The 23,711-nt window shown below is 41.4% G+C and overlaps 1 protein-coding gene across 3 annotated transcripts; it reads right to left on the bottom strand.

Moving 5' to 3' along the window:
- Window positions 1–289: 289 nt before the first annotated feature.
- On the bottom strand, window positions 290–22,625 carry LOC311033844 (neutral alpha-glucosidase AB-like). 3 transcript variants are annotated; one of them, XM_084041524.1, is made up of 25 exons: window positions 22,581–22,625; window positions 20,923–21,021; window positions 20,500–20,608; window positions 19,993–20,120; window positions 19,326–19,505; window positions 19,092–19,157; window positions 17,176–17,242; window positions 16,951–17,032; window positions 15,800–15,896; window positions 14,818–14,998; window positions 13,245–13,398; window positions 11,571–11,806; window positions 10,910–11,036; window positions 10,639–10,718; window positions 8,902–9,042; window positions 8,314–8,410; window positions 7,081–7,182; window positions 5,879–6,122; window positions 5,387–5,451; window positions 4,383–4,459; window positions 3,492–3,566; window positions 3,067–3,180; window positions 2,818–2,930; window positions 2,408–2,508; window positions 290–2,283 (listed from the first exon to the last, which is right to left on the bottom strand). In XM_084041524.1, exons 1-25 carry the CDS (start codon window positions 22,598–22,600, stop codon window positions 2,174–2,176), a joined length of 2,865 nt encoding a protein of 954 aa, XP_083897650.1. In that variant the 5' UTR covers window positions 22,601–22,625; the 3' UTR covers window positions 290–2,173. The 3 variants fall into 3 exon arrangements, with proteins under 3 accessions (XP_083897650.1, XP_083897651.1, XP_083897652.1); XM_084041525.1 differs by lacking the exon at window positions 22,581–22,625 and adding an exon at window positions 21,945–21,999; XM_084041526.1 differs by lacking the exon at window positions 19,092–19,157.
- Window positions 22,626–23,711: the final 1,086 nt, after the last annotated feature.

The raw sequence follows: 23,711 nt of genomic DNA, 5'->3' as shown, positions 1-23,711 counted from the left end.
GACATTTGGAAACAAGCCCAAAAAAACGCAACCAACAAGCAACTTAACAGAAAAACAAGCCCAAAGTTGCCTATAATAAGAGGACATGGCAACCCTGGACGACACTTCAACCTGAGCCCAATGCTTGATCCTGAGTTTATTTTGATCACTGAGCTTTAGTATGATCAGCTGAACTGAACACACAAACATTAGGTTGTTTATTTATCCAGTTACGTCACGTTGTGCGCTGTTACATAATATAGGCTATTTAGATACACTGACTGTTAAAATGAGACACTTAAACTAAAAGTGGGAATGAAGATTTTATTACCACCGAATTTAAGCAAATTTAATAACAGGATCCCTCCTTACATTTGGTCAAGTTTATTTTCTCTTGGTCTCATTTTGTGAAGTACAACTGACAACCCTGATTGTAACATTTGCACGCTCCTCATTGAGTCCCATTTCTAATTCATATCTCCAAATAAAATGCCTACCCTCTACAAAACTTGCAGCAAAATGTACATAACCCTCCCCCCAAAAAAACACTCATACAATAACCCCCTACTGTAAATATCCTGACATTTTGACCAGACAGCAATGATTTCAGAGTCCCCAAATGTTCAACTGAATATTTAGGGTTGATCAGTTCACATTGGGATGTATTTACGGACAGATTGGCAAACGCCACCGTCATGTGACATTCCACAATTAAGCTGAGCCTATCTATAGATTTAACAGTTGTAAATTACATTTACAAATGGCAACTCCAAACCATCTCAAGAGCTCTAATCACACCCTCCTCCAAAACACAAAACAAAACAAATTACAATTAAGTTCTCGCTCTTCCTGAAGTGCATTAAAAAAAAAATCAAGTAAACAAAGTTGGATAAACCAGAAAAAGGACATGTCAAAGAAAACAGAAGTTTTCCACAGTATCAGTGGTTCAGTCCCCTGAACAATTCCTTTTGCCAAATAACTTTAGTATCGGGTTCAAAAGAGCCAAGAATCCCCTCGCTGCTCAGTAGTTTGCGAATGACATTCTGTAAAAATAAAAAAACAATTCCTGGATGGAGCAATGACATGATAGTGCACACATTCTTTAGTAACAAATGAATGGAGGGGCTAAACAGGAATGAAATGGCCTCAAGTTGTAGCAAAGATCATTTCTTTACATCTTATGGCAACTATAAAAAGAAAGGAAATGTACATAGCACTCTTAAAGAGCCCCGTTAAAACTTCGTTGCGAGCCGGTGTGGCACACCTAAAATAGCAGATCTACAAGCTCAGCTTCACATCATATCAGCGCACGGGAACTAAGTATAAATCCACCCAGATTAGCACAGAACTGCCAAGGGGACAGTTATAAACACTCCAAATTCAACCATTATCAAATGTGGCACAAGTATACAGACTTCAGATTAAGTGCTTATCGTTTTAAAAAAAAAGTGATGAAAAGAGGGATGGAATGAATTTAAGAATCTCAAGTCAAACACATGGTCACATACAGAGGGGAATCAACAGCTGTAGGCTATGTTCCTTAGAATGTGAACCTTCATTTTAAAAATAAACAAGTTTCCCCCCAGTGATCTTTTTTTATTCATAGGCATTTCGGATGGACGCCCTGGGGGACGAAACAAGACAAAAATAAATCATCTGAATGTCTTTGGTCTAATCCTAAACATCCACTACAATGAAATAATGATTTGACCAATCTTTTTTTTTCTCTTCTTTTTGTTCTAAACAGAAATAAGTGAATTAAAAACTATCTAGTAACCGTTCAGTTAGTTGACCCACCATTGCAGTTTTACTGAACACAAGATTGAACATAGTAGGGACATTTTTCATGTGGCTCAGTTCTACTAACAGGTTTACATGGGATTTTTTAACGTGTAAATACCTGTGTGTAATTAGTATGATACTATGTATGGATGAATACTATACATTGACAAAAGAATCATGTGGGAGAATGTTAAGTATGAGTATTCAAGACAGTGTGTGTGTTTAGGTCCACAGTCCAACTGTATTCCATGTGCCACACTGAGGCAGTTATCCTGTTCTCATTCTTGTTTCTCCTGTATAAGAGCTTTTTTGTATCTAATCCACTCAGTCCCTCTCTCTCTCCTTATCCCTGTTCAGTCCAGTCACTCTACTTCCTGCTCCCGCCTCTCCATCACTCCTTCCGTCACCGTGGTTACTGAAGCACCACGGTCCAGTCCACCCCGGCGTTCATGCCAGGCTTGCGAAGCGTCAACACCGACATGGAAGCGTCAAAGTCAAACTCCAGTTGGCTCTCCGGACCATCTGCAGAAGGTAAATGAAAATAGACACATTAACAGCCTACAAGCAAACCCGAGGTATCCGACCTATTAACGCCTGAAAGGGGGGGGGGTCGCAGAATGTGTGAGACAGCGCATTAGGTACTCACCAGCAGTTCTGAGGGTAACCTTGCTGGGTCTGATGGATCCCAGTATGAGGATGCGTTCGATCCAGGACTGTGTAGAATACTGAGCATTTGGAACTAGATTACTGTGTGGGGGAAAAGAAATAAATATGGCCTTACTAAAAGCACATTACTGTGGAGATCAATACTAGAGCCCGACCGATATATCATTCTGGCATGTCGGCCATTATTTGACTTTTTGACAACATCGGTATCAGCACTTATGCAGTCCCGAAATCTAACACCGTCAGGCTCTAATCAATACTTTTCTCTGCATGAGATAGGGGTTGAATTTCCAAAATGGTTTTGGCATCGATTATCCAGATATTGTTACAAAATGCATTAGCTGAGACATTGCCAAGCATATAAAGATATTGTTGATACTCATGACCCACCTGGAAGAGAGGACATTCTTGGCGAAAGACAGGCTCCTGTGGATGAACTCCTTTTTCTTATCAAAGTTAAAGGTGTGGCCATCGTCTATGTAGAGTTCACCCTCTGCAGTTCTCTTTTAGGAACAAAATGACAAAATACTCGTTAAAAATGCTTCCATCCAATGGAAGGTGAGTCAACAGAGGACTGAACTATGAGACTTAGAATAACTGTCACAGTATGAAACAATGTGTATGTGTGTTTTAGGATACCTGGGCACTGAGGGCCACGTATAAGGTGTAGGGATCATCTTCCATACATGAGGACGACCTGCGAACTCTAGCCTTCCTGGGAATAATGGAACCACCACGCTGGAATACTGGGATCTGGTAACAAGACAAAGTCATATTAGCAAGAGATAAAAACAAACATACATTCGTGACAACAAACAAACATCTATGACATCTTTGGAAATGTGGAGTGACTTGACAAAGAATGGACAGACTTTAATCACAGTAACAGGCAAAGCCGTTATTAGGGTGAATCCGTTTACTCCATACTTCCAGGAGAGGAAGGAGTTAAATCTTGGAGAAAGATGGACACTGTGTGTGTGTGTGTGTGTGTGTGTGTGTGTGTGTGTGTGTGTGTGTGTGTGTGTGTGTGTGTGTGTGTGTGTGTCTCTCTCTCTCGCTCTTACAGAACTCATGGTGACAGGGATGTAAAGGTTCTGGGCACCATTGTGCTTCTGGAAAGTGTGGACATCAAACCAGATCTGCGACAGGAGGACAGAGGTTAGAAAAAGACGGAGCCAATTAAAATTGGTATTGAAATGTGCCAACATGCATTCTTCAATTTAATTTATTTGACTGTAAATGGACAGGGACACAGGATAATATGGTGGGTTAAATTCAGAGTGTCCTGAGATAAAACATACTCATGGTTTTCCCTCCATTTAGCAACTGAGAGCAGCACTACTTTATTTGCATAAAGTTGAAAACTGCTCAACGTTCTTTTCTCACCAATTCGCAGACTCCTGTCCGCTTTGTCTCTTGTTATTGCTGCCAGTGTGAGTGCAGGGTTAAGAGCCTAAAAGCCCTCCTACCGGCCATGATGCTCCTTTCCAACTGGAGCAAAGTGGTTTGAACCGACAGACACTGCCATCCTACAGGCCTGTGCTGTCACTAGTGGGGCTACAACTTAAAAAAAAGAAAAGGCTGACATTTTGAACTGAGGGTGGGCGCACAAGTTAAAATCACGTGGTCACTCAAATGGTTAGGAGAATGAATCCACCCAGTCATTTTCATGGCTTTTGAGATATTGCGTGCCACGTTGAAATTGTGGCCTAAGGGTAGTGCAAGAGGAAAGGCCATGTGGTCCAAAATCAGTAGGTTATTGATGTGACAACATACAATGTGCACAAATAAAGATCCAGTCTGTAATCCCCCCCCCCCCTTCTGGAGTGCACAATTAAAGATCCAGTCTGTAATCCCCATCAAAAAATGAGGTGCACAGAAAATTCCATGGCAATCCAGCCAGAACATTTGGAGACATGGACCAAATGACTGACATTGTGGGTTCTCTCCCTTACCTCTCCTTGACCTGGTAGGTAGGCAGTGACTCCCCTGCTCCCCTCTTCAGTCACAGGGTGAACCAGCAGGTCTCTCCCTGGAGCAACACAGTGAGTAAGGTACAGTGCATTGATGCCATTATGGTTTGGTGACGGGTACAGTATAAATACAGCCCTCATCACATTACTTGGCTATATAGTCCTTCAGAAAAAAAACGCTGACAAAAATCCTTGATTATGTGGGCAAAAATCCTTGATTTTTTTAAACATAAGTATCAAATACTTTTAGGGGTCCTTGAGTGACAGACATCATAATGCTGTCTGCCTATTTAATTATTTTCAAGCATTTTACAAAAAAGCAAACGATTGTCAACTCAAAAACATTACCTTATGTCACTGCTAAGTGAACTACTAATGCTAAACAAGTGTTGTTCCTATCTGCTTCCATGGTATGACCTACTATTGGTCTGGTTTGCTGGATACTTTTTTCAACGTGGAAACGTCGCAAACAGTTTACAGGGAGTGCAATGGACATCGCATCAAGTAGGATTAACTTTAAATTGTCATTATTAAAGTTTCTTGAATTTTGACAGCGGTTAATTTAGCCTGCATTAAGTTTTATTGAACAAAGGAGGAGAGTGTATCTTCTTTTGTCTGCTGCACTGTCTGCCATGCACAGAGCCGGTGCAACACACACGTAGCACGTGGAAGGAACACGTTATTCCAACCAGTTCCTTTCCCCTCCATCAGGCAATCGGGGGCTATATTTATATTCATTTTTAATTGACTGCATGCAGCGGTGTTTCTTGTCTTTCTGACCATTCAAATGCACTTTACAACGTACTTCACATTCATCCATTATACACAACGTGTGACACATTGCGGCGGGTAGTGAGCTTGAAGATCTGCCATTTATGCCAAATATTCACCCCAGAATAGGGATGCTAAGGTTCACGTGGTTACTTGCTCAAACTCGGCTGAGGAAAAAGGTACCATGCTACATGCATGAGTTTGAGGTGACTCACCGAGCAAGAACTGGTCATCCATGGCAAATGTAGCGGTGTCCTGAGGATACTCCACCCACAGTGGTCTGCAATATACAGTACACAGACAGGTGAGATGACATATGACCAGTGGTGGAAAAAGTACTAAAACGTTTGAAAATAGCACATCTACAAGCTCACAACGCGTCGCGATGCGTTGTGAGCTTGTAGATCGGCTATTTTCAAATAGCCTAGGTATAAAATAGGGCTAAAGTGGGTTGTGTATGTTTTATAATGTAATATATTTATATCTGCAAAGTAACCAGTAACTAAAGATTTCAAATAATTGTAGTGGACTAGTAAAAGTACAGTATTTGCCTCTCAAATGTAGTGGAGTAGAAGTAAAAGTATAGACAATTGGAAATACTCCAGTAAAGTAAAAAGAACCTCAAAATTGTCCTTAAGTACAGTACTTGAGTAAATGTACTTGTGTTACTTTACACCACTGCATATGACACATACACACACATATACCTCATGACTGGATGTCCAGAGTGGTGTGCCTGGTAGAACAGCTGATACCAGTAGGGCAGCAAGGCGTAACGCTGACGGACTGCCTCACGGATCAGCGCAGTGTTCTCTGGACCAAAGAGCCAGGGCTCACGGCGGGGCGTGTCCAGGTGGGCATGGGCCCTGAAGAACGGTTGGTAGGCACCCGTCTGGTACCAGCGCACCAGAAGCTCACTGCTGGGAGTCTTGAAGAAGCCCCCCACGTCAGCTAAGGAAAAGACGGGAAGATGTTGCCCGAGTTGTTCAGTCACAACAAGTGAAACATGTCAGCAAGCATTCTGCTTGTCATGCAATTTGTCTATACTAATTTCCTTTGTCCAAATCAGGTAAAATTCATTTTACCTGACATTTCTTGGTCCATCATTCAACATCTGTAGCTATTATTCTAAACATGAGTAACCGTCTAGATCAGTGGTTCTCAAACTTTTTCATGTCAAGGACCCCCAAATTGACACTTATTAGCCCGCGGACCCCCATTTGAAAAGATATGCCAGGGACCCCCATAAGAGACGATATGTAAGGCTCTAGCAGTGATTCTCAACCATTCTAATTTCAAGGACCCCCTAGTTTGACATGCATTAGGCTACGGACCCCCATTTAATGGCATTTATACCTCTGGGACCCCAATTTATATTGTAAAATCAATGTTAATTTAACTCTGAGAGTCTACAAATGGAACCAAATGGACCCGTTAGGGTCCATTTGGTTCCATTTGTACTCTCTCAGAGTTACAGACCCGTAAGGGTCCATTTGGTTCCTACCCATCATTTAGCTGGGGACCCCCTGGAACCCCCTCAAGTACCCCTGGGGGTCCCCGGACCCCACTTTGAGAACCAATGGTCTAGATTGTAAAGGGCAGGGTTTCCCAGTGCTTTATGGCCAAGGCAGGGAAAAACAAATCCCTTCAACAATAGAACGGAGCAACACATTAACCCATGTCAGTTGGTTTCCGTTTTCCTTTCAAATTGAACAACAGTATATCAGCCTACATCGATATATCAGACTACGTACACAAGAAGTTACACAACATTTCTAATTAGCCAGCATGTTAATGACACCTTCTCCCTCATGATTTGGATTACATGGATATTTTGTTGTTCTGGCATGTCCCTAACTGTCAGCTGAACACAGTGAGGTTAACTACAGGTGGAGTAGTTGATACTTACCACCACAGAGAGAGATTCCCACCAAGCCCAGACTCAGACACATGGGGATGGAGATCTTCAGATGTTCCCATTCAGCAGCGTTGTCACCCGTCCACACAGCGCCTGGAGGAGAGGTGCACCAATGTTTCCATTAGCCCGTATTTACCAGTTACTGGCAAAGTGGCAAGTGATGGCCGCTTGAAAAGTTCATTTTTCGTTACTATCATTAGGCTATTAAATAAAGTAACACATTACAATACAAAGATTTATAACAATTAAAAATCATTTTTAAATGTTTTTATGAGCATAAATTTAATTTGTGTTTGGCTTCATGAATACAACTGCTCTCCTGCGACACACACTTCCAATGGCGAAACAAACATGCAAGAAATCCGGAAAGACCAATGGGTTTACCAAGTGTATGTTGAACATTAAACGGAGAGCAATACATTACAGGTAATGCACTGAGTGATCACATTCCATTAGTGCATTTAATGCAACAGGAAAAAGCAATTAAGGAGCACTGCAATAAAGCCAAAGAGTCATCTTCAGTTCAGATGGACTCATATCGCAGCTCAAAAGGTGCATACCAAATGTTAAATGACATCTTATGTCATCAATTCATTGCAATGACAGAGTTGCTCAAATCTATGCGGGTCTATACAGGCATATTGACATGGAAAGAGCCCTGGAGCAAACCCTACTGGAAGAACTTGATGACAAATTGCAAGAAAGTGACTTCCCTGGAATCATTACTGATGAAGCAATAAACATGAATGGAAAAGTTGAACGAGATGGAAAGCCCAAAACATGTTTCTTAAGCCTAATCTATACTATAACAATGTCGTAGTACGACGGTGTGGCACTTCAATAAGATCAGCGCAGTGTCTCTAAGAAAGTGGTGGAAGGCAAGCGCTACAGGAAGGAGGTCTAGCGATCGGTCAGGTGGTGCACATGCTCATATCTACCTTACACACATGTAATACAAGCTCATGATTGTGTATTACATATGACTATTTAACTTAATATTTAGCAGTGTTAGTCAGCAATTTCTTTTTTTAATCATTTCTATAGGTGATTTAAAAAAAATCTAATATACTGAATTTGAATCATTATAACCTTGCTCTCACCATGACAAAAGCCAGTAACGAGAAACACCCAAGATTAACCAATAGCACCCTGACAAAGCCTGCTAGCAGTACAGGAACACAAGCAGGTGGGTAGTATGGACAGTGGAGGCAGAAGGCAGCTTACCATAGCGCTGTGACCCAGCAAAGAAGCCCCTAGTAAGGACAAATGGCCGCTCTACTCCACCTGACCTCTGGATCAGGCCCTCTGCTGTGGCCATTTGCTGCAAGTTAGAAGAACAGTCAGGAGGAGCAGGGAACAGTCTACAAACAAGCCATGAATGTTCACATAAATGAATGCTAATGCAATAAAAGATGCATGAATTCATAATGATCTTCTATATTTTTCCTAACTGACTTTTGTCACTGACTTTTGTCTTGTGACGTCAATCATGTGTCGTGTGACTCCACATTTTGTTTCAACCCAATCAGAGCACCTTTGACTTCAATTATTAAATTAAAGTTAAATACAAAAGAAAGTATAAAACGTGTGATTGGTGTTGATTGGATGAGCGGTTTGCAAGATTAGCTTCTGACAGACAAACTCACCAACCCTCTTATAGACCTGCTAGGCTCCTGCAGAGCCATGGCGTAAAAAAACACCACTAAATTTAGCTTGCACTACCATTAATCATAAGTTGTTATGGATAAGTATATCAACTAAAAGAATATAGTTGTGACAGTCACAATATACTGTCACAGTCATGACACACACCACATAGAAGCCATAGAGGTTGTGCACATCTCGGTGCTCCCAGGAGCCGTGCAAAGCGTCCTTGTGCATGGTAACCTCTGGTCCATTGAACACTGATGGCTCATTCATGTCGTTCCATACGTACAAGTTTTCCATGGATCCCTGGGAAATAGAGATGGAAGAGGGTGTGAAAGGAAAACCCGACATGAAAAATATAGTGAATCCCTGGCTTACTCCTTTGCCCCAAATAGATGGTTCAACAATTAGGGAATGTCAACAGTTATTCGGTTAGCTGTTCATTATAACATATTCGAATATGCTTATTGGCTTATTAGTTAATTCGCATAATAATACACATTTCTGCACTGGAAAGCAAGAGCTAAAAAAAATGAAACGCACAAAGTGTAGCTTTGCAAAGGTTTACATGCAACTTTTTTTGTGAAATGGTCCCAAACCGAGGACGACGTAGAAAGTAGCTTGGTTTGGGACCATTTCACAAAGAAGGGTGATGAAAAAGTTGCATGTTAACCTTGGCAAAACAGCGCTCAAATACAACAGCAGCATGAACTACATGCCAATCATTTAAATACAAGCACATGTGTGTCCAAGCAATCCATGGATGGGAACGCAAAGAAGAACGCGATGCAACTGCTCCTTGGACATAACTGTAATTTCTGAGTAATGAAGTAATGAAGTGGAAAGATACTTCAGAGAGGTTTCCTCACTCCTGGAAAGTGGAAATTAATCCATATGAATGGTGGAATGTTAACAGCCTCTATGATCTCATTGTCCCTTTCCTCAGACTGGCTACCATAGCGTACAGTATGCCATCTGTGAGTAACAGGGATGTCCATTGCGTGCCATCTGCACAGAATATTCATTCTGTGCATTTCTTTTCCCAGATTGGGCATGCGGATCACTGTATTTCAGCCTTAGATTACATCGTTAACACATCCACCGCCAAGGTCTAATCTCATAATGCACTTACCACTGCCAAGCTTTTATTGTCCTTTTTTGTTTTTTTGATTCCGCCATAGCCCCCGCTAAATCCGTTTAAAATCCGCGTTCATTTGGTTCGACACAAACACGGGATCCGACATTACAAAACACCGAAGACCGCGAGGCGATCGGTGCCTCCATTTTGGAGAACGAGGGCAAAACGTTACAGTGGGGGATGCGGAGAGCAAAACAACAAGCTGAGATAACCGCTTCCAAAGTTGATCGCTAGACAGGAAACGGAGGCGGGACAAAAAACGGAAACAGTATTATTTCGTTTCCACACAAGGAAAACGAACGACTCGAGGAACGATAAACTCCGAAGTGACCGAATTCATTCACGTTCAGACAAAAGACCAAATCATTTGAACGAATCATTCATGAACCTCACAACACTATTAACAACGTTGCCCAAAGCACCCAAAACTTTGTTAATTTCTCGTTAACACTGGCCCTGGGAAACTACATAACACTATCCAAATCGATTGTTGGTTAGCCAACAAAAATGTTTTTGTTTTTTAATCGTTTTAAATTGACTATGAGACAACCACTTCCTAATGGTGTGAACAGCTGACAGAACGTTGACAGTTTTTACATGTCTCCTAGAACAATAGACTGCGGTCTATATTTGTTTTCCCACTCAGCCTTGCTACAGCCCAATAAATATTTTTTAAAGTAAAACAGGTAAGTGGACTGCCCATCCCCGTTTTACAGAACACATTGCACAGCAAGAATACTGCATTTCATCTCCTGATTTCTCACCTCGTATTGATCGTAAGCAAACATGCTGGCCCACCATGCTCTCATCTCTGGGTTGGTGAAGTCTGGGTAGCCTGCATTACCTGGAGAATTCAACAAAAAGAAACAAATTAGTTAAAGAGTACAGACAGTTCTGGGGTTAGAAAAATATGGCATGACAACCATGACTACCAGTACACTCCGATTCATTGTAACTGTAATCCATTTACTTGATTTATGTTACTTGAGTGCAGTGCAACATCATTATTATCTCTGACAGTAGATTGAATCAAACCTGGCCAGCACCAGCCCTCATAGTCTCCACCATCTTTATTCTTAATGTAGAAGCCTTTGGAGCGGATCTCATTGTGGATCTTGTAGTTGCTGTCTACTTTGATATGAGGATCTACAATAGCCACCATCTATGGACAGAGAGAAAGAATAAGAAGGACCATACCGGCGGTCTGACATGTTTAGCCCATTGAATACAACTCAAAGCATTATACCGTAGATTGTTTGATTTTCAAACCTTTCATTTGAAGACCAGCACATTTAACTAATTTCAGTACAGTATGAAAATCAACTGGCAGAGAGTTGAAAGTTGCTTGAGATAGATAATCCAAGACACTCATAATAGTTACTCATAAAAATATTATTGCGTTTAAAAGTGTAGGTTTATTTGAAAAGTCTAGCCGAATATCCCGATAGAAAACTAACATTGGCTCATTTGTTCAGGGAAGTGAAGAAATGTTCTCATACTCTAACTATGGAGTAAATGTAAACATGTTAAATCTAAAAACAAAGCCATTAACTAACAAATGGCCAAAGCTGTGAATACACAATATTAGTGGTGGTAAGGGCCTTCATGGGCAATGAGGATCCCGTTAAATTTTCACCCCTGGGTAGCTGCTGTTGTCACTTGGCACAGCGGTACAATGTTAATCGTCTTCCATTACCTTGCGTCTCTTGTCCATGATACCCTGCAGCATCTCCTTGGGTGTGGCAAACTTGTGAGGGTCCCAGGTAAAGTAGCGCTTGCCGTCTGTGTGCTCGATGTCCAGCCAGATGAAGTCGTAGGGGATATCATGCTCATCAAAGCCAGCATCCACTGACCGCACATCCTCCTGGTCATTGTAGTTCCAGCGGCACTGGTGGTAGGCCAATCCAGACAGGGGAGGGAAGGCCTGGGTTCCTGAGCAAAGAAAGGACAAGACTAAGTAAGTAGGAAAAGGACAATGACAGCCGGGTGGACAAGCGTATGAATAGACGCCATCTTTGAATGATGGTGACCGTTGAAAAATTATCAGTTTCAAGACACTTTACTTTCTGATCTCTTATTTGTCAATGTGCACGCTATATTATTTTCTTTAAGTATTTAAAAGAGCACAGGTCCAGCGGTTTGCGAGATGAGCTCGGACAAGCACACACACCCCGTCATAGACGGCTAGCCTCTTGCAGAGCCACACTATAAATAATATTGTTTATTCATGAGCCAGTCCTGCCAGCTTTTATTGACTTCAATGCATTCCATCGAACTTCCGGATCCAGTTTGCCTCCAAGTGCATCTATGGCACATGCTATGGTGTAGAAAATCTGTCCTTTCCTTATTTACAAAGCTTCACACAACTGGTCCAAGTCTAGACTGAGTACAATGCTCAAAAAGGACCATACTGGTGGTCTGGCACATAGATATATATAAACACTAGATGACTCACCCGCGCTGCTGCCCAATGGAGTACGACGCTGCCACATGGCGGCCATCTTGCGACGGTCATTCATAAAATTATGTCTATGGTGCATGTACTTTGAAATAACCATAGCGTGCTCAATTTTCATCCGATTTTCAAACGGTTTGGTGTTTTGTAAACACCAAAGATGTAGTTATGATACTGCATACTTAATTTTATAAAAAAAAAAAAACATGATTATAATTATGAGTATGCGGTATCATAACTACATCTTTGGTGTTTACAAAACACCAAACCGTTTGAAAATCGGATGAAAATTGAGCACGCTATGGTTATTTCAAAGTACATGCACCATAGACATAATGTTATGAATGACCGTCCCAAGATGGCCGCGGTTGAGCTGCGCTTGCGACGCCCCCTTGAGCCATCGAGCCTTTATATATATCTATGGTCTGGCATGCTTAGCTTATTGACTACGACTCACCATATACTTGGTGAGTTGGACAACGGCGACCTCTAAAAATAAATTAACAGCCAAATGGATGTATGAATGAATTACATTTTTCATTCATACATCCATTTGTATTTTTGATGTATGGACGAAGCTATGAGTAGACAATGACATTTAATGCTGAGTTAGTTGTAAAAATCAGTATTGACAGTGAAAAAGCAGTTATTGGTGCACACTTGTAAAATTGCCAGGTTCTGGTTCAATATCAGGGACCAGCTAAATATGGAATTTGCACCCGAGTAGATGCCATGGAGACTAGTGTCTGCTGCCGTTCCAGTGCCTTTGAGCAAAGCAGTGATGCCTCATGTGGCCTGAACCCCTTCACTCAGACATCTCTGAAAACACTATATCATTTTCAGAACGGCGTGTGCATGTCAGTAAAAAAAAAAGAAACGCCGGTTAAATGGCCAATCAACTGATTTTCCTCTCACCTGTGAGGGAGGCGTACTGGGAAAAGACATCGTACGGCGTCGGTCCCAGCATGATGAAGACGTCAATGATGCCGCTCTCAGAGATCCAGCGCACATCTGTCTGCGGTGTCTCGCTGGAGCCCTGCACATAGTCCAGCATCTTCCCAAACACTGTCTGCAGAGACACAAGTGCAGAAGGGAGCCGAGTGTCAGGGGGCGAATGTTTGAGCGTTTATATTTGTGCTCTGTGTACATATACGTACTACAAAGTGAGAGGATTTGCGGTGAACAGATTCTATTTGTGTCAATGGGTGTATATATATATATTTTACTACTACGATGTATATTGCAAAACGTTGAGAGTTGCTTTTTAACTGTGGAGAGACTACTTATATTTACTCGACTGTTGATAGTTTGCACTTTGTCAACAGACCTTCAAGTATATGGATGAATACATGTGCAGACTGAGTGAGTGAGTGAGACTGAGATAGACACAGTACACACATCCATTCTTATATCTAATCCACCCGTAGACTCATTGTGTGTACATATCTGAATTCATAGTCACTGGTGCTAAATGTATATTAATTAATTAGCTGTACATTGATATCTACTGATATATATATATATATATCTAACTATATAAATGGCGAGCAACTTCCGTGCCCTCGGTGGCGACACCCCACAGCTCTGTTATCGACTAAACACAACACCGTCAGACCACATGTCGCCAACACTGTCGCCACGGCGGGCGGCCTGAATTTACGTTTCGCGTAGGGCACCTGCCATGCCTCACTACACCGTTCCCACCTCGCAACATAATTAATTCTACTCACCAAATGTCGGACACAACGGAAGTGGAAGCAGCTTCCTACCGCTTACCGTGCGTACCACCGAGGCCAACACAACACGACGGCCCGCCATTGAAAATCCCCAAAACAACAAGAGCACGTTGCTCTGCTCTGCTCCACACACCAGGCTAGGTTCATGACACCAAAGGATTAGCCAGTGATGTCATCATTACTGGTCAACACACCAGGCTAGGTTCATGACAGCAAAGGATTCGACAGTGATGTCATCATTATGCAACCCGGAAGTACACATCGCCGGCATTGGGATGCCAGGTTGGGATGCCACGCCAGAAACAAGCAAGAACCTGCATGATTTTTTTTTTTTTTTTTTTTTTTTTTTTTTTTTTTACCGTTTGGAGATTTTCATCCGACGACTTTGCCGCGCACCACCAGGGGGTCCGCGGACCCCCTGAAACATAAAAAATATTATTTCTTCCCAATTTTTTTCTCAATTTTTTTACTTTTACATTACAACTTCTTTTTTTTTTTTTTTTTTTTCCCAAATGTTCATCCCATATATACACGCGCCCCGTGCGCGGCTAGGGGTTTCGGGCGGCCGTAGGCCGCCCGGACCTCTAGTATATATATATATATGTTCTCTCTTTTAACAAAGATAAATCAGCGCAGTATTTTATTGTATCTTGACACATGAATCCCCCTCCAGGAATCAATAAAGCTTTATCTTAACTTAAGTGTCATGTGTCCGTTTAAAACTTTGTCCTGGCTGTTGACCTGCTGCTTACCTTTCCTGCAGTGTTAGAGCTGATGTCCACCCACGTCTCAGCAGCATTGAGCCAGAAGATACCCATGGTGCGCTGGGCATTGTGGGACAGCATGACTGGGACAGCACCATATAGAGCCATGGGGTTGTACAGCTCATACTGGAACACATCTAGGTTATACAGTCGGTATGGGTCTCCGGCACTGAAACAAACAAAACAAATAAACCAACAAATCTTAGAATTACAATACACCAAATACAGCAACTGCACTGATTTAGTCATCTCTACATACTGTAGCATGCAGTGGGAAGTACCAAAATGCATTTATGTATAATTGATCTATTCATCTACCTATACTCATTTATTCTAATCGATCTATTCATCTCACTATTCTTTGATAGTCTTTAACCCATTAAGACCTGGAACTGTGTCATTTTTAGATTTGAGCTAAAAAGCATTATTTTACACTTTGGGCTATTCAAAAATAGCAGATATACAAGCTCATAGCGCGGCACCGAGTGCCACGCTACGAGCTCGTAGATCTGCTATTTTTGAAAAATCGTGAAAATGTGTGCACATCTTTGACTATATCTTTTTTAAAGCGCACATTTTTAACTCAAATCTTTGCTTCTGGGGGTCCCTGGAACAAAATATTTTGATGGGGGTCCGCGGCCAAATACATAATTTTGGGGGTCCTTGACATGAAAAAGATTGAGCACCACTGATATAGAAACATACGTTTTTCAGAATACTGTTGAGATTTAGGAGACATGTAGAATCGGCTTCAGGTCTCAATGGGTTAACAGCCTACTCACAGGTTCCACACAACATGAGTAGAGACTTTCAACCTGGCGTCACTATTTTTAGCATGCAATTGTAGGTAAACATTTTTACAAACTCAGGCTTGTTGTATACAGGGCTTAAGTAGTTGAGTGAGGTATGCACACAAACGTAACAAGGACATTTCAACACTTGATAGTTGATAGATAAGTCTCAGACTCACTCTGTGGTTTTGAGTTTGAGGTTGTCTGCGTGCTCTGGAATGCCATAGACATGTTCAACTCCCGGTAAAGAAAAGTCTAAACTGACAGACGAGGGTCCTGTGGAGAGAGAAACAACAATCAGGCAATAGAAACAGAGCCGCTAAAAGCCTAGTTATACTTTTATGCAAATGTAACAACCTGTAAATAATGTTTTGCACACAAAGTAACAAAAACGTTTTTACAGTTTTAACATACCAGAAAAAAACGAAACAAAGTAACAAAAACAAAGTAACAGACCAGATTTAACATTTAAATGTAATGGTATAATTAAACACAGGTGCCAACAATTACACACCCACAATTGAAACAGTGCCACCACAGCGCTATCAATGCAATCCATATGAGAGGCATCATAAAATACCGTTATTTCACTGGTTGACTACAGAGGCTATAGCGTTTTTTATTGTTCTAATAAAGTGTCCCATTTGATTGATTTGTCCTTTTTAACGCGACATATCTGCCATCTCAATATAAAACCCACAATATACTATAATATACTCCATCGGAGTGTCAAAAGTGCTAGGAAATCTGAAGTCTAAGTGGCCGCATGGTATAATGTCACGGACGATGCCTTGAGGTTTTCAGTACCCGTCCCGGATACGTTAATGCTGATTAACGCAATGAGTTACATAATCAATTTAGTAGGGCTGTGAATCGTCTGCCATCTAACGATTCGATTCCGATGCTTGGGGTCAAGATTTTTCAGATTTTTTCAAAACAAACGATTCTCGATTCAAAAAAGTTTTTTCCCCGATTCAAAATAGATTTCTTTAAGATTCAAAACATAGGATTTTAGGATCTACCCCAGTCTGCTGGCATGAAAGCAGAGTACATTTACGTAGATTTTATAATGGTTTATAAAAGGTTTTATCAACTGATAATAATGTAAACACACAAAGGTAAATCCAAGATCCAAAAATAAAATAATAAAAAGATAAAAGAGAATTTGTCTTCCAAACGGCGTCTTGCAAGACTTATTTTGGATTAATAACCTGGAGAACTCACTAGTTGAACATTTCGGGATATGTCACTCCTGGTCATTTAAATGGGTTATTTCCCCAACTACATTTAGGCAACTGTAAAACCATCAACATCAACTTTGGAGACCTACCATTGGGTTTGCCGTCTGAGTGTGATTTAAATGTTTCCTCCCACATGCCATCTTCTGATTTCTCCTCTTCTGTGTTCACTGCCTGGTAGGGGGTGATGGAAGGGGGAACAATGATGTTTTAAGAGCAGGGGAGAAAGACACGCATGTTAAGGAATATTGTATTAAAAGGGTTAAGAGTAGAGACAGAGATACTATAGGTTTCAGTTTCAATGCACAGTTTCTTACCTCCTCGCCCTGGTTTTCTGGATCAGCCTCCTCTTTCTTCTCAGCCTCAGCCTCGGGCTCTGCTTGACTGTACATTGGAGGATCGAATGGAAACAGAGGTGGGGTGGGAGAGACAGACAGTGAGAGACGTGTCACAACGGCACATCTTTTTAAGTGTGTAGAAATCACATATAAAGGAAGCAGGGAACACAAACAGCCTGATGGATCTCGACTCTACATAGACTACCAACTAGTTAAGCAAAGTCCTATAGGATTTCACTCTAATGACAAAGGGGACCGAGCAAATCCCACCATTGTGGCTATTCCAAGCAAGGCATCGTGGGACTGCAACTCTAGAGTCTGTGAGATCAAACACTCACAAGGCTGCTTAAAAGAACCAACTCTACTATAGGGATTTAACATACAGCACAGTATAGAAGGGCCATGACCATCAGGAATACTGCATGTACTAGTCTTAATTCTTATTATAATTCTGTCAGGCACCAAATTTGGTCCCCCTCTGTATAGTTGCTTGCCAGTTAATCTTTGGCGGTTGAAGCCTGGCTTTGAGAAAACTTTTAGCAATATGGGAATTCTTTAAAGCTGTAAATAGCATCATAACCACAAAGAGATGTTGCCATTGGATTTGTGATACTTGGTTGTATAGCCTGAAAGTGAGACACAAATAAGCAGGTGGGACAAAGCCTACGGCATTACACTACTGCATCATTGCCCTGTGTATTACAAATTAATTAAAATAAAGCAAACGTAAGTTGCACTTCAGCCAGATTTTTTTCAGCCATCATAACTAGCTCTTGCAATTAAGTCGGCAAGAGCGACTTTCATAACTTAGGTAAGCCTGTTAGAATTGTTTGTGAAGCTCGATCAATCATGCAAATTAACCATCAGAGCAATTTGTTATAGGAAGGCTACTAGAATGACATTCTATGAAAAGTATGTGATTCAGTTACCATTGATGTGACAGAACAAGGACAAAACGGTGAAAATCACTTATGGGCCCACAGCGGGCCTTTATCCTTCAAGGTGATCATTCATTGTTCTTTCAAGATTATCATTCTCTTTTTTAAATATGGTGGGGGTCACCTTTCTAAAGATACAATAACTTTTAAATTGTGCCCCTAAAATATGAATATACCCCTTGAGATATTAACGAATCGATAGGCCATTTTTACCTGCTTTAACCCATTTAGACCTGAGGCCGATTTTAAAAACTCCTTCCTTTTTTTATAAAAAAGAAATTATATATATATATTAAATCGCAACATTTAAAGTGACACAGATGTTTTCCCAGTTTTAAAAGGTATAACAACGTATAGGCTTTCCCGGTCTTAATGGGTTAAATACAATTCTGGATCATAGACTGACCTCTTGCTCTGTCTTATACAGTATATACACAGGCACAATCAAGATTTTAGGTGCTGTACTCTGTACTATGGCATATCTGTGATATCTAGCAGCATTGCTGCAGTATTGTAGTTCTTTGTCACTTACTACTACCTACTGGTTGGTTCGTTAGGGAGATGTAGGCGAGTACGTGTCTCCTCCGTTACACGTCACGCCGCCAGTCCCCTTCTTTTCTCCAGACACTGAGGAGCCCCCCTGATTGTAGGATTAGCTAGTGCAGCAACAGAGATTGCCCTCCCCACCTGGCTTCCTACATTCAAACATGGCCAATTGTGTTGATTGGGACGCCCAGCAAAGCCAGATGCACCGTGGAGGATTTGAACCCCTAGTCTCCGCGGTGGTGGGCAGGAACTTTACCCTGCTCCACCTGAGCGCCCATTCCTAGATTTCATACAACTACGGGCAGCAATTTTTTTTTTTTTGGGGGGGGCTTTTTTTTTTTTTTTTTTATTAACTACGGGCAGCATTAGCACAAAAAACAGAACACACTTACAAAGCTTAAGGATCTTTACCTAGTGAATACCCTCTTGATATTATCCCACACGCTAGCCACTGTGCTAGTTACTTTATAGGAGAAACTAGGATGATAGGAGAAGAGGACAGAACAACGAGTCAGAGACAATACCAAAATAATAAAACACTTTTATGGGAACAAAAAGAGAAACATCCACTTTGTGAGGATGTGGATTTAAGAGAAAGGGCTGGTCAAGAGGTGTGTATGTGTTTGTGCGCGTATGGTCTCTCACGTGTCCTTGCGCATCCTCAGGTGCTCAAAGGCCAGCAGGCCACGGGAGTTAAGTGACATCAGCACTTCGCTGCCCTCCATGATGTCCAATCGGAAGGGCCGGGCACTGACGATGACCCTCTGGGACTCCGACCCTAGGGACAGAACCACTCCGTTCTCATCCTTAGATATGAGAGACAGGCTGAGAGAGCAATGGAGGAGAAAGAGAGAAGGTGACAGTGCGGGGGAAGTTCAGATTGGAAGTGAGATCATGGACAGTGATTGTCATGCACATGAAAAGACTTAAAATAAAATGTCTCATCAAACAATACAAACTCCAAGTCCACAAACAATACAGCCTAGTCGCAGAGTATCACGTTTTATCTATATTCCCAATTGTAGTCAAATCAGTGAAAATGTCTCATCAGAAATTATAGAATTACAGCATAGATAACAGAATAACAAGCATACGGACACACACTCGCACCATGTTCTACCATTGTGCACACTGACGTATCTGTCCCTCTGACAACAGCCGGCCACTATGTTATGAAATGTTATTTATTTCTGTGTGGACCCCAGGAAGAGTAGCTGCTGTTAAGGTAGTAGCTAATGGGGGTCCAAATAAACAAATAAACCTGTGAAACCCTTCCCTCCCCGAGCATCAACCAAGGCCCAGGGAAACTTACGGCTCCGTTGGCGGCTCATGGATGAGCACATCTGGGACCTCGTAGCGAGGCTTCAGGGGCTTCAGCTCATTAATCTTCACCCTTGTCATGTTGCCCTGGAGACGGTAGAGCTCCAGCAACAGACGCACCTGTCAGGTTGGTAGAGAGTAAGGTGCGGGATAGGGGTCAAGTTTAAAAACAAAAATAAATTCTCCACACCTCAAGTGTCTTGGTGACTGGCGCATAGGAGGAAAATCTAAAAGAGGTCAGGTCAATGTAAAAAAAGAACAGATTCCTGCACTGTAGGCTACTTTAACAGTGCAGTTTTGGTTACAAGGCCTTCAACGGTCAAGAATATAAAAATTAAAGTGGGGCAAGATATATAGGCTTTATTGCCAACCTGATTACCTTTTATCTGACAAAACCTTTTTTGAACAATGTTTCTAACAACATTTCAGTATGCATAATGTAAAGGCAATATGCAAAACAAATCACAATTTAGGTGAGTGATGTGTTGTTGTTTACTACCTTGTTGTTATCATTGATGAGCTGCAAGGTAAGTCTAGTGTTGGTCAGCTCCATGGTCTCCAACAGGGCTCTGTATGGAGAATGGCCGGGCATCAACGCGCGTTGACGTCTAAGTGGATACACACAAGCTTGTATTAGTGATGACACCATTGTTGAACAACACTTTTATTTTGTCATAGGGAAAGGTCACTTGCGACTTAACCCATTGAAACCAGGAAAGCATCCGTGTCATTTTAGACAAAAATAGCAGACATAAAAGCTCACAGCGTGTCACTTCGTGCCGCGCTGCGAGCTTGTACATCTGCTATTTTTGTAAAAATCTTGAGTTTGAGAACTATTGATTTAGAAGGCATTTGTAGAATCGGCCTCAGGTCTTAATAAGCTAAGTATTGTGGTCATTTATTTGTCACCAGAGGAACTCACTTGCAGAAGGCACTCTGGTCGCAGGTCTTGAAATTCCCCCTGTCCACGGCCCATGCCCCACTGAGGCACACAGACAGCAGAAGCAGGACAGGCGCCATCCTACAAAGAAGTAAAGCAGCAAAGTCACATATAGCAGAGGTTCTCAAAGTGGGTCCTGTGGGGGGGAGGGGGGTCCCCAGCAAAAGTAGTTAATATAGTGTCACAATCATTTTAACCACTTGTCTTTAACCTTTTATACTTTGGCTACTGAAAATAGCAGATCTACCAGCTCATAGCGCTATGATATGAGCTATTAGATCTGCTATTTTTCAAAAATCTGAAGTTTTTTAATACTTTTTTTTTTAAACAAATCTGTGCTTCTGGGGTTCCCTGGCACAAACTCTTTTCAGATGGGGGTCCGCGCCGCGGCCAAATACATATCAATTTGGGGGTCCTTGACATGACAGCGTTTGACAACCACTGACAAAAAGAATGATGCCACGTCCATGTCCGATAGATAGCCAGTTAAATAATAAGACCAGTGAAACACATGACCAACTAGCAGCCATGTGGACTTTGTTCTGTCTGGCAGAGTACAATAGTACATGTGTACTCTACTCAAATGAAAAGGTAGTGTCACAAAATGTCAGAGCAGAAGCAAAGCCACAGTATTTTCCGTTTCCACATCCTGCGTAAACATCCACACAATGTACAATTAAAACGTATTACACATCCATCTTCTATACTGGATAGACTAACTTATCGTCGAGACTGAGACTCTCATAAATGCAATGTTAATGTACTTGGATTGAAGCCAAGTAAATTAATTAACGTTAGCTAGGTATACGCTAACGTTAGGTTATTATCAACCACAGCAACACACACCAACTATACCGGCCTAGTCAACACTACACCGCCAAACACCGCCATAACTATAACAGTTTTCATTCATTAGTTAAGTGGATGTTATTATCTGCCTGTCCAAGTGGACCCCTGGGACATTAATTTAATAGCTCACAATTAAAGAAAGTTAGCATGCTAACCTGGCTAATGCTGTATAGCGGGCTCACTCAGTGCACACTGCTGGCTCAGTGAGTGTGCAGTGTTGCCAGGTTTTGTGAGAGAAATAAGCAACCATGTCCAGGAAAACAAGCCCAAAAGAAGCGACTACAGGCCACATGAGCACTTGCTTTAAATGCGTTGTGAGCTTGTAAATCTGCTATTTTCAAAAACTCTTGCAATAGAATGTGGAATATTGGGAATATATTTTTGAAACATTCTAACAACACAAATGCTCCCTAGACACTAAACATTTATGGAAATATGTGAGAACCACTTGTTTAAATAATTGTTAGAAAAAATGGAAGCAAGCCTAAATAAGCAACTACACTTAAGAAAAAAAACGAACTTTACACTAAGACAAGCCCAAAGTCCCTTATAATAAGCCGACATGGCAACACTGCTCAGTGTGGCTGGCTTGTCAAGCCGCTAATTCAATCCCGGTTTGACGAGATTCGTCATTCTAACAGCTATTATTCACATCCATACCGGTTACCGTTTTCTTCTGATTTGTAACGTATCTCGCCTCAAATGTAATATGTGGCCCGGCGTACACTGTCAATATATCAAACAAATGTGGTACATATAAAGATTTAAAAGTGGGAATCGCTTTGTTTTACCTCTCTGCGAAGGCGGCCATCTTGATAGAGCTCAAGTTCGGCGCAGTGTTGCCATATTGTGCGAGAGAAATAAGCAACCAGGTCTATGAAAACAAGTCCTAAAAGAAGCCACATGAGCACTCTAACCCTATATACATAGGCTATTTGAAAATAGCTCGTCACGATCTGCTATTTTCAAAGAAAAATCTTGGAGAAAAAATCTAGGAATATTTTCCAAAAAATCTTGTATGGGTGTCTCTGGCACAAAATATTTTCAGAAGGTTGGGTCTACAAATAAAATATATATATTAATTTGGGGGTGCTTGACATGAAAATGTTTGGGAACCACTGGTTTTTAAACAACACTAGGAAATAAACCCAAATAAGCAAATACACTTTAGAAACAAGCCCCAAAAAACGCAACCACCATATTTACAAGCAACTTTACAGAAAAATAAGGCCAAAGTCGCTTATAATACGTGGACATGGCAACCCTGGTTCGGCTCCGCCTCATTTCACTTACTGCTCGTCGTACGACAGAGCCGCGCGCCTAAAATAGTTGATCTACAAGCACACCGCGCGTAGCACCGCGATGCCTTGCGGACTTGTAAATCTACTTCTGACGCGCACGACGAAGCAAAGATGGTTGAGGAGACGAGATTTCCCCCCATACAATTTAATCTAAATGTTGATTTCACATTTCACCAATGGACTTAATGTGGATGTTTTTATTTTATAATATTTGCATAAATTATTTGCGTGTATGACTGACGCATATAATGTAATATAGACATTATCTGGTTTGTGTAATAATCGGGGAAAAGAAAGGCTCATCTTGTTGCTGTACATCTTTATCCTCTCAGGCTCGGACACGTCAGCTTGTAGCTGGAGGCTGTCAGCTCAGATTCAATCAAGTACACTGCACTGGATTTATGTCATTTGCATGTGCTTCATTGCAGTGAGGGAAAAAGTACTAACATTTTTAATAGTACTTGCAATACTGCAACGTAGAAATACTCTGTTACAAGAAAAAGTCTGGAATTAAAAAGTACTATTGGTATCAAAATGTATTTAAAGTACCAAAAGTATGCAGAATGTCCCGTTTCCAGTTTTTACCTAGTAACTAAAGTTTTCAAATAATTGTAGTGGAGT

Source organism: Gymnoscopelus microlampas (genome assembly GCF_963454915.1).
Source record: "Gymnoscopelus microlampas genome assembly, chromosome: 18".
NCBI classification, from domain to species: Eukaryota; Metazoa; Chordata; class Actinopteri; order Myctophiformes; family Myctophidae; genus Gymnoscopelus; species Gymnoscopelus microlampas.
This window is presented reverse-complemented; position numbering and strand designations above follow the sequence as displayed.

What these genes read in the sequence shown, in the direction of transcription:
- LOC311033844 (XM_084041524.1), bottom strand. Translation starts at nt 22,600, where the DNA reads ATGGCCGCCTTCGCAGAGAG. An exon ending in TGAGGGCTGGTGCTGGCCAG is followed by an intron (nt 10,719 to 10,909) that starts GTTTGATTCAAT and finishes TGAATTCTCCAG; the next exon opens with GTAATGCAGGCTACCCAGAC. An exon ending in ACCTACCAGGTCAAGGAGAG is followed by an intron (nt 3,567 to 4,382) that starts GTAAGGGAGAGA and finishes CTCCTGTCGCAG; the next exon opens with ATCTGGTTTGATGTCCACAC.